At 38.1% G+C, this 11,974-nt stretch overlaps 1 protein-coding gene across 1 annotated transcript in view; it reads right to left on the bottom strand.

The window, feature by feature from the left end:
- LOC104541641 (potassium voltage-gated channel subfamily KQT member 1-like) overlaps positions 1–11,765 on the bottom strand; it is a 122,516-nt gene extending 110,751 nt beyond the window's left edge. The window contains exons 1-4 of the mRNA XM_010185786.1: positions 11,630–11,765; positions 9,342–9,465; positions 7,455–7,530; positions 416–510 (exon numbers count right to left, since the gene is read on the bottom strand). Coding sequence (XP_010184088.1) covers positions 416–510; positions 7,455–7,530; positions 9,342–9,465; positions 11,630–11,765 — 431 coding nt within the window. The remainder of the gene's footprint in view (positions 1–415; positions 511–7,454; positions 7,531–9,341; positions 9,466–11,629) is intronic.
- Positions 11,766–11,974: the final 209 nt, after the last annotated feature.

Below are 11,974 nucleotides of genomic sequence, written 5' to 3'. Positions count from 1 at the left end.
TTCCCTTGTTCTTCTGCAGCTTACTTGTGTCATCTACCTGCCATCTCTCAGTTTGCTCTTAAGTGCAATTCTCCTAGAGCAGGCAACAGTATTTCACTCTGTACTATAATACAGCCCCTAACAAATAGGGATTACAGTGTATAGTCAAAGCTAGCAGGGACTGAGGCAATACATGTAAGTATAATGAAAATTTTAAGTCCTGATCATCAGATTTTTAAGCTCTTTGTCTTTTCCTTCCTGTATGAAAATAAAACTTTACTGGAATGCCATTTTATATTTCACAGCTTTGCAGAGTCCTACCAATATGGCATATGTAACCCTGTCAGTTTTTGACCCCCAGCCCAATCACTGACTTATTTACAAACATCCCTCTGTTGGGGTTTATGGATACAGACACTGAACTTTATTGACATACCTCCTCTGTAACTCCTTGATTCGCACCATCAGGTTGAGGTGACCCTGAGAATACTGCTCAATAACATCTCGGACATCATAGGGCTTTCTAGCTTGCTGTAAAGTAAAACCAAAAAAAATATGCCTTTAAGCCACAAAGAGGTAGGAATGGTCTATGTTAACACAGATTTTTTTTTCAAGTGTAAACAGTAAGTTCTTTCAACACTGTGTAAACAGTTGAGATATTTTCATTGTTGCCATGATCATGTATTTTCTGTGGAATAACTGTGACATTTCTGATTTAATCCACCTGTTTGTTACCACAGATCTACGTGCCTTTTGAGAGATTACCCACCAAAATTGAGGCCAAAAGAACTTGGGGCCAAAAAAGTATATCTGGCACTTTGCTCAGAAGTTTGTGGTCACCCTAGTTTCTTCTGGAAATAGGTTTCATACTCTTCAGTCACCAAACAGAAAAGAGGTCTTTCACATGTGCAAACCTTTATTCTCAGTCAGCAGTAAGACAGGTGGAGTTCTCAGTTCAGTTCTTACCATGGGAAGGTTAAAGCAGAGTCCTGGCTGAAGGTGTGTGACTGATTTCCTCTTCCAAAGGCTAAGCTTTCAAATCTACTGGGAAATACTGGGAAAATATTGGTGCAAGGAATGACCAGGGAGAAAGTCCTGTGTCTGTAATTTGCACTTCATACATGGGAAAGTCTTAATCTGACCTGTTAGTAATAAAAATACTTTTGTGTAGCATTAAAGACCATGATTTTAAGCAATAAACTAGAAAGCAAGTGAATTAACTTGTTGAAGTGCAGTGGCAAAAATACCTTGATCCTACATCTAGAAACTAGAGTCTAATCAGTGTCAGAGCTACACATGAGAAGCAGTGCTGAAGCTCTAACTCAACAGAGATGAGGAGAGGGGAGAGGGGAGAAGTAGGGTGTAAACTTCACACATTGGACTGAACAGTAACACCTGAACTTACGATTTGGTAGAAAACTTTTTCTTAAAGATGTTAATCAAATCAGTCTAACAATACAGTAACAATAAGTGATACGACAGCAGGTCGAAGGAGGTGATTCTGCCCCTCTATGCTGCTCTGGTGAGACCCCACCTGGAGTACTGTGTCCATCTTGGAGTCCTCAGTACAAGAAAGACACGAACCTATTGAAGTGGGTCCAGAGGAGGGCCACAAAGATCCTCAGAGGGAAGGAACACCTCTCCTATGAAGAAAAGCTGAGAAAACTGGGATTGTTGAACCTGGAGAAGGGAAGACTCCAGGGAGACCTTATAGCAGCCTTTCAATACTTAAATGGGGCTTATAAGAAAGACGGGAACAGACTTTTTAATAGGACCTCTTGTGATAGGACAGGAGATAACTGTTTTAAAGTAAAAGATGGTAGATTCAGACTAGATATAAGAAAGAAATTTTTTACAATGAGGGTGGTGAAACACTGGAACAGGTCGCCCAGAGAGGTGGCAAATGCCCCGTCCCTGGAAGCACTCAAGGTCAGGTTCGACGAGGCTCTGAGCAATCTGATCTAGTTGAAGATGTCCCTGCTTATTGCATGGGGTTTGGACTAGAACCCAAACTATTCTATGATTCTATATTTCGGACTTATTCATTATGCAGTCTCTAGATACTCAAGATAATTTTTAAGGTTTGGTAAAAACCTTGATAACACTGAGTTACAACTTTCCCTTTCTAGCCTGATTTGAGAATAAGTAAAAGGGTTTACATACTGGAATTTGTATTCCATTTGAGGTCTCAGAAATATTGTGTGACCTGTACTTCAAAAGCAGGAGATGCCTCTGCACTGCTTAACCTTATTTTGCATGCTGCAGGTTTTCCTCAATTCCATGTCACAACTACCTTCTTTTTTAAGCCAAAAGAAAGCGGGATACAATTTAAAAACCAGGCTGTGGCACCTTCTTGCAATCCCCTTTATCTGCCTGGAAGGTAGCTCCCACATTTTAGGAATCATTACTTTAACATCATTCATTTAATAATATCACTTCATCAGACAAATTATGCTTCAGTCTGCCAGATTCCTCAAAGTCAACTGCAAACCTTGGGTGAATGTGAGACACTCTCTAGTGGAAGGCTAAACAGGAATGGGAATGCTTCGATCCAACCAAAGCGCACACAGAAGAATTGCCAAGGACCCCGACCCCTTACACCCATATAAATTATAACTAACATCCACAGAGAAAGAAATATGATTCAACAACGGCATAAGCCTGTAAGTCTTTCCATGGACAAGTACTGTAAACATGATGATATATAAAAAAAGGAATTCTTGGATTATTTTTGAACTATAAACAAGCAAGAGAGAAATCCAGAAGTGCAGCTTGAAAACTCCAGATTCAGAACAGCTGTTCTGTAAGAATAAAGATGCAGAATCTTTCTCCTGCCATCCTTGTACTCTGAAGCAGATGTCTGACAGTAGAAAGAGTAGGTATGCCCATGCCTGTTCTTCATTTACTGGGCTGCTTCTTTCTTTTTAAAACAAGAACTGAAAATCTGGAGTAAGTAGATTCTATGAATGAAGCTGAATTTCTGAGTAGGATAGGATATGTAATAATGAGTACTGATTATTCTGTAATTACTTCATATTGAAAGGTGATCTTCTAAGAGAAGATAATCTTGATGTTGACAACTTGTTAGTTTTGTAAAGGGGAAAAATAAAACCAAACTACAGAAAGCAATGGATAAGTATTGAAATAACAAAAGTAGAAGCCAGCCCCACAGCTTTCCTTAACTACTTCTCTTTTTCACTTTGGTCCCTCTCCTAATTAACCAATACTCATGGCAAAAATCTTCTCAAATGAGGTAAAATTTCCCCCATTATATACAGCAGACTGCAAAAGCCACAGAAGCCAATGCCAAATATTAAATGTGCGCCACTGGCCATTGCTGTTCCCTACTAACTGCATGTGCAGGGAGGCAGACATGGGAGAGGGAGAAGAGAATCTGTGCAAAGGGCATTTCTGGGAAATGTAACCAAATAACAGCCAATAAAATGGGTAGAACATCCTTTGAAGCACAGGACACTCTGAACTACATTGTTTGGTGCAGCCCAGTATAGAGATTAGGAAAAATTACACACACAATTCATGATTCATACGATGACAAATGAATTACATAAAATGATGAATTATGAGACTATAAATGCAAGATTTTCCAGTGAAATTGTAGCAAACCGGCAACAGTTACATCATCAGTGGAACTGCAACCTGTATTTTTAGTTTATGCTATGTATAGAATATTTGCCATGGTGAAAAACGTAACACAAGTTAAAACATATTTTAGAGGGAAGCTGATTTACTCAACAGGAAGAATTTACATGGAAAGAAAAAAAAAAAAGATTTCAAAATGACAAAGGGAAATCAGATCAAATCCCAGGTCTCTGGATCTGTGATGGATATCACAGTTGTATGCATGTGCGTAAGTCTTAAGAGATTTAAAAACTTTCCTAATTGGAAGACAAAGGTTATTTATTATCATGAATCTGGCTAAATGGATTAACTGAGTAAGGTGATTTTCTTTCCGAAACTCCGTTGTAATGTTAGACTGTGTTGAAGACATCTGATTTATAACTAATATTTGAAAATTATTTTTAGTAGGTTGGGTGAACGAAGCCTACATAACCCCAAATTTCTAAGTACTGTTTCACCTGTAGTCTTACAGAATCCTTTCTTAACCGTGAGCCATTCACCTTCACTGATGCACAGGCCTTGTGTTGAATACCAGTACAACATGATCTTTTTGCTACACAATCTGAACAGTCCTACAGACTTTACAAAAGCATGAATTCATCCATTAAAAAAAAATTCTTTGCAATATTAAGCTGGGTTCTTACATGGACATCAACATACAGACTATATTCAGACATGGACTTTAAAAGAGAGGATATATTTCCCCCCTTCTTTTAAAGAGGAAATGATGCCCAAGTGTGATGTTTCACAAAGAACTACTTTTCACGTACTTCGAAATTTCTTTGTATCTCTGTTTAGCTTCTCTTTATTTATATTATTTAACTTTTTTAAAACAGGAAGGCTCTGTTTTCTAACTGACTTTGGCTCTTGTGGTGCCATCACCCTTTTATTAATTGAACTCTTAAAAAAAACATATCTAGGCAAATTCAGGCATACAGGTGTATCCTGCAAACAGCTGCTATGGCTTAAGAACCATGCTGGGTTCACACTGGGACTTATTTTGCAAAATTTTCCTCTTCCTCTCCTCCTTCCTATGCTTCCTCTCCCCAAAAGCTTCAGTGGAATCTCTAACAAATACTGCTTCTAAGTGCTGGCTGAGCAATTACTTATGTTCCAGCTAATTATAAATAATAATAATAATAATAGTCCAATGGACTGCTGTTGAAATTACGGGTTTTTTTGAATAGTTAAAAGAAAAAATAATTCTGAATTTTCCTTTAGGAAGATACATTTCACATAAACACAAAAAGCTTAGAAGACAAATATCTACCAGAAAACAGCTATGCAGACCTCTTAAATTTACATAAAAAAAAAGCATATTCTGCTTTACCTTAATTTCAGATATTGCACTGGTCTGGTTATTAGAAACTGTACAGTCATTACTTGGCACATGTCTAAACATTTTAATGTCTTATGACTATTTTATGTGCATACAATAGAACAAAGCAGATTTACAACATACTTTTGAGGAAAGAATAATGACAGTAGTTATCTCTTAATTACAGGAGAGATTTTTAAAAGCACCTTGTGGCTTGAATTTCAAGGTGACTTTGTGCATTAAGTTACTTAGGTGCTTTTGGAAACTGTACCTTTGGCGGTCTCCAAATTTTTAAACTCGGTCATAACCTTGGATTCAGAAATTACAGAGATGTATCAGATATCTCCCATATATTCTTATTGAGAGATTGTGCTTCTGACAGAAACCGCAGCCAATCATTTGCACGCAGGAGTGGCTTGAGATACATTTCACTTCAGCCTAACTGACATTTTTAGTTCTTTAGTAAGAGCTAATATTAATAGCTCAGGAAGAAGAAAGACTGCTAAAGAAGGATGAGAAACAACCTTGTTGATAGATTTTGTAGATGGCCAAAACCAGGTCTTTTGCAGATGTGAAAGTGAGAGTACAACTGAGAAGCCAGATTAGCAACCTGGACACCGAGTACAAACAAGTTTTAAGTATGAACTGAATAGTCCCATTCTATTCAGTCAAATGCTTTTTCAGCTTCTATCAAATCATCTGCCGCAGGGGAGTTTCATTTATTTGCCAGGTGGATAATGTTGCACACAGTGTTCAGGCATTTTCAAAATCTGTTTTTGACAAATACCACTTGGGAGGTAGATATATAATGCGTAGATTTCTTGTTTCTGAGCAGCTTAGTTAATACCATGGCAAATATTTTATGATCTAAATTTATGAGAGCAATGATTCAGTAATTACCACGGAGCAAAGGGTCAGGTTTTAAAAAGAGAATAAATTAAAGTTTAATGGAACTGGCCACGCTTAGGCAACTTTTCACAGGACAGGAGTGGACACATGTTTGGAATGGGCCATGTCCCTTGTCAAGTTACAAGTCCTGGCCAGCGAGTGTTAAGGATCTTCTAAACAAAATGGCTATAAAAACTATTTTCAAGTAGTGCAAATGTTGTGCCTTTCTTAATTTTAGTCTAATAAAAAAACAGGTGAAATGTGCTAGCAAACTTTCTGAAAGCTCTCCTTACAAGAAAACCCCAAACATGGGAGATTTCAGCCTAAATGGTGACAGTCTGAACACATTATACATAACTGAAAGAAATTTATGAAAAGCTTAGCTTTAGCCATAAATTAGCTCATGAATTTTAGTAAAAATAAAAAGATTCAAAGTAGAAAATGACTAAAGAATTCAAGCAGCACTTCTAAATTTCAATGAGGAAGTCAGAATCATAGTTTTCAGTAGCAGCAAGCATCACCTTACAGAAACAATGACCTCTTGGACTGTTAGATATCATCATCATCATCATCATCATCATCATCATCATCTTTTTGTCCCTAAACTTTGTGTCCTTCAAATCTGAAGGAAAAAGGACACCCTACCTTTTTGGGGGGTCTAGACTAAGGGTGGGAAAGAATTTTTAGTCCATTGTAAGCAGTAGTGGCACGGTCATGTATGAAAATGGATATGGGCAGTTAAGCCCCTCTCTTTCTCTGAATTTTCAGTTCTGAAGCCTGTTCTATGGAGATTGTCCCTTATTAAATACTTTTAAGTAAAGTGATGTATTCCTTATATACATACATACATACATACATATATATATATATATATGTATGTATTCACCTGGTTGAAATCAAGCTGAAGGCTTCTGAGAGGTGTTTTTCTGGATTAATGAAATTGATTTAGAAATCACGTTCTTAGAAAGTTTGCAGTCACAATTTTTTTATTCAGACCAAGCAACAAGGTTAATTAGGTACTGTTAAATGCTTATGATATTGCAATATCACAGCAAGTGATACAGGAAATCTATGTCAGTGAGGGCTAGAGGAATAAAGAGAACCGATATCTCACAAACTGGGAAGGAGGTCTCCCACCTATGCAGGGGGGAGAAGGGAAAAGGAAGGAGAAACCTTCCAATGCACTAACAAATTTCAACCCTGGTTTCTTATCAGGAGTTCATTATCATTGAGTAAGAGACAGAAACAAGGCTGAGGTAGTATTTTAATCTCTAATCCTACTGACTTGGCATGACAGTAACATACAGTTCAGAATTAATGGAGACATATGAGAATGTTTGCACTGTGAGAAAGAGACAGCGATAACAGAGGGTTAAGGGTCAAGTCCGTTAGCAGAAAATAACATTTTAATTCAGACAGCATTTCAGGACTTTAGCCTATTTCCAGTGTTTCCACAGTTGACTAACCTGCTGCTAAACAACCACCCTATTGAAGGAAGGAGAGAATAGTGGGTGTAGCTCACCATTACTGATACGAATAGTGCTAGTCTCTCTTAAGTTTTTAAAAGAAACAATGAATCAAGAGAATAAAAGGTTTTATTAAGAAAAGGAGCTTTCTATTCACAACTCACCTGAAACTTTTTCTTTGCCACAAAATACTGCATCCTACGAATCACCTTAATTGCAGCGCGGTGGTGTTCTCGCAGCCTGTGGGAAAAATGACGAAGGTTACTGGGGTGAAAGAGCATCTCCATCCAGACAATAAATATAACAGCCTGTAGTAAATGCTTCTCTAACAAACACATGAACGTGTAATGTAAGTAGTTGCGATTCAGCCTGGGAGCACAATGCACTATTATGTTGACCTTCCCCACCTTTCAAGAAGGCTATAAAAGTCCAGGATTTTATCTGACCTATGCTGGGTTTGCATATATTTCACAGTAAAAAGAAGTGTCCACATAACCTCCTCCTATGTCCAAGCAAACCTCCACCCATCTTTCCCAGTTTCATTTCCACAAAAAAAAAAGAAAAAAAGAAAAAAAGAAGCTATCCAGTTTCTGCACAATCAGCCACGTACAGCTTTTATACACGGTCACTCTAGCAGTCCAGACTTTGAGGTTTTTGGGGTTTTCCGCCCCACCCCTCAAGTTCTGTACAATATGTTCCTTCACTTACACAGATCTGTTTCTCAAAAATTATTTAAAAAAACCTTAAAGATTTTTGAGTCATTGACTGCTAAACAATCGAAATGATGTTGTGGTAGCTGGATGAAATACCTACATTCATATCTACCCCAAAACCAAACTGTAAGTGTATATAAAGACAAAATAATCTGAAAGGTCTTTAAACAAATATATCCCCTCTTCACGCACATGCATATGAACTGAAAACAGAATTAAAAAATAATAATTTGCTCCTTGTACTTGAAAATAACAGATTTTCATAGTATCTGACATGTTTAAAACAGTTCATTAAATGAAACAGATATTTTAAATTTTTCGAAGCTTGCAAAAATGATGGATTTTCCTTAATATTAAAATATCAAATCAAACATTTAAGCTGTTATGATTATTTCTTCTACTTGCTCATTCTATTACCCTTATCAAGACACACTTGAATGACATCATTGCACAGTCTTTCTCTCATTTTAAATGCATGAACAACTAGTATTTTAGCTCTCACCCCAAACAGACTCCTAGCAAGAAGTCTGAGCAAGCGGCAGTAAAAGCAGAGTTAGATATTCCAGATGGTTTATGTTTATAAAATTATTATTAGCAATACTTTTAGACAGGCATATTGAGATGTCGCTAGGCAGTGCTTTCTGTCTGTGCTGAAACTGGCAGCATTCATACTCACTATGGGATGGAAAAATCATATTTAAGTTCTGTACAGGTTTGGGTCTTTGGTAAGATATAGCATGGTATCACCCAAGCCTCTTCATTTAAATATAACCTGGAATTTTAGTGAGTATCAATGTATTTCCTGAGGATAAACTTCCCAGCAAACTGAAGTTCTGCACGTGTAAATGGTGAATGTCTGTCCTCTGCACAACATGGCAAGTGTAGATAGGGTGTTCCCTTTCCAAAATTTTACACTTTTTAGTGGGACAATAACTTTCTGCAAAGCCAGAAACAGAACCAGAAAAAGCTCTCGTTTTCTACTTGTAGGTACTGCCTCTCAAGTGGTTTCTTTTTGTTACAGAAATTGTTCAGATTTAGCAATGATGTCAAGAAAGGATTGCTTTCTCTGGATACAGTGTAAAATATGGTTGCTTTTCAAACTAATAATGTACAGCCTTTCACCACAGGTCTACAGATTGCTATGACTGTAAGTGCATTTATATAAAATGACTGTGCCTCAATAATCTGTGAACCTGCAGTTGGATCTGTATAGAGAGGCCTTTCCCTCTTAGCACCTTACCGAGGTGTCTCAGAGAGACCTCTCCAGGTCCCTGCTCCTGCAGATTTGACTGCAAGATCATGGTCTATGTGATAAAAATGGAAATTTGCTTTTCTAACTGGGATGGCTGCCTGTCTGGATTGAGTCCTGGTGAATGGAGTAAGCCTGATGCTAGCTCATGGTGTCCATGTTCTGTGAGCTCTTGCTTCATCACTCTGCTGACAGAGACAACTTCCTCAAAAACTGAGGGAAAAGTGTTCAGGGTTTTTAAGTTCTATTTCACAGAGATGGGAGCCAAAAAGACAAATGCTGATTAATTTGCAATTAAGTGTCAAAGTTCTGAAAGTGTAACTGTCATGCAGCCATACATCCTAGATATAAATGCACACAAAAACATAACAAATAAATTTCAATTGCAATAAAACTGCTTGTAGTGTTTTGGTTTATGCCTCATTTCCTCTGGGTTGTTCTTCACAGTCCATTATTTCTGAGTAAAATATTTTTCTTTGGGACAGGCGGTCCCTAGGAAAGCACACCAAATCCCTCATTCTCTATCTAGATGATGAGTCTCATCTGTAAGCAAGACAGCTGGATAATAAAATTTATATTCACCATTCAGTGAAACAGCAAAACTGTACCACCAAAACAATTTTCCAGTGCAGCTATTTTACATCAATCATTGTTCAGTGCTCACATGAACTTCCATGCCAGGAGGGAAAGTTAATATTCTCGTTTTATTCCCTCCCATTTCCAACTCCAGTAAGAAACTTTACAGTAAGCTTGCTTCTGCTTATGCTGTAAAATCTGATTTTGCACAACAGGCTATCCTGATTCCTTGAAATTAAACGCTTCTGCGATGAGGAAAGGGAATAAAGGATTTAATTAGTAGCCAAGGTTATGATTCACAGTTGTTTGATCTCTTTTGCAAACTGGTAACAAATGCTTTAGTAAATTGAGAGCTTAACCATTAACTGGCGATCTCTGTTTGTTCAGCCACTCGTGACATCTCTGAATTCTGGTTACAGAACGGCTGTCTGCAACCGCTGAGGACATACAGCATGTTGAGATGCCAGAGAGCCACTCGATATATTACCATCTTCAGAGCAAGGGTTTCATGAATAATTGTTTTGTTCAGGAGTGTGGTGAGAAATGACATCATCCAAGTGCTTACAGGGAGCAGCAGCACACCTTGGCTGTGCACACACCCCCACAGCCAGCGAGAGGTGCCTGTTGGAGAAGCGCTGCTGTGCAGAGCCAGTCCCCAGTGGCAGAGTCGCCCTCCCTCAGCTCCTATGGACAGAGTTTTCAGGGACCTGCTTCAATGTAGCTGTGGGAGCTAAGCTCTCTTGTGATTGAAATCCACCAGGTTTTTTACACATTTGGTTTTTGCCTAGCTTTGGGAGACAGCTTGTTTGATAAGTGCACTAGCAACAGGGGCAGCAAGTAAGGTGTTTGCCCTTTTGTTCACAAAGTTATTTTCCTCTCCTGAGCATTCATCAGGCTTAGAGCCTCACTATACCCATTAATCTCATGATAACCGATATCTGAAGTGACTTGCCAATCACCTTTTGAGTGACAATAATAACCAGCAGCATACTACCTTCAAAATTAAACTGAAGTAGTTTGTATGCCCATAATATCAAACCAAAGATTAGCTTCCAGTGCTAAACAATATCTCAGCTTCCACCTTTCTGAAGAAAAATTGCCAATAGCTTTCCCTGGCTACCAGTGATTCTCAATACAAACAGGACATCAAGATCACCTTAAACACACCATATACTATACGATATTTACTGTGGAAGTAAACTCATAGAATTAGATCCTGAAGCCACCAATGAAACCATAACATTGTCAGAACCTGTAGGAAGGATCCAGAAGGGTGAAGGAGGATATAACAACTCATCAACAGCAGAAAACCGTCCCAGTGGTAATATGGTGAATAGATTCATACAAACCTACATTATTTGTAGGTATAAACTAGGTTTACTTTATTTGTGCACTGATAAAATAACCTGTTGTGGATGCAGGCACATCTTAAAGCATAAAAAATGACGATTAAAAACAACCTACGGCAATGAAATACAATGGATTGAGCACCCACACTACAAAAGAAAGCCTGACAGAATAAAATGACTCAAAATCGTTAGATTTTCCTGACTCCTTTTGTTTTTAGAATAATTAACCTACAACAAGTCATCTGGAGGGAACGTGATCTCTTCATCAGTCCATCAAAAATCTGGACTGGAGTTTCACATAATTTGGAAAACAAGCAAGCTGAAGAACCTCAGAGAATTTTACAGAAGTTCTCATTTGGTTGGGAAGTTGTTATACATTTATAAATGCCCCAGACCACTGTAATGGAGACATGTGCACCTTTGACTGTAATATTATTAATTTTTTACAGCACAGCCAGCCAAAACCTCAATAGGTTTCCCAAGGTGTGGCTCGTTCCCCAGTCCCACAATCACCAGCAGTCGCTGAGTGCCACCGGCTTCAGCCAGCACCCACCTGCCTCCTTCCTGCAAGGGGACCTGCTGGGCCATCCCAGAAGAACACTTTCTGGGACCAAGGCTAAGATTTTTGGTTATGACAAAGGTGGCTTTACAAAAAAGGAAGTAAGCAGTTGCTCGATCTGTTTTTTTTATGTTTCAGGATAAACAAAAACTTTTTGTATTTTAAAGGAAGGTTTACAAGATTAATTCCTAATCTGAAATACACAGCTCTTTCATTAAAGAACAAGAAATGAAAAACA

The sequence above is a fragment of the Mesitornis unicolor genome, unplaced genomic scaffold (genome assembly GCF_000695765.1).
Source record: "Mesitornis unicolor isolate BGI_N332 unplaced genomic scaffold, ASM69576v1 scaffold6930, whole genome shotgun sequence".
Lineage (NCBI taxonomy): Eukaryota > Metazoa > Chordata > Aves > Mesitornithiformes > Mesitornithidae > Mesitornis > Mesitornis unicolor.
This window is presented reverse-complemented; position numbering and strand designations above follow the sequence as displayed.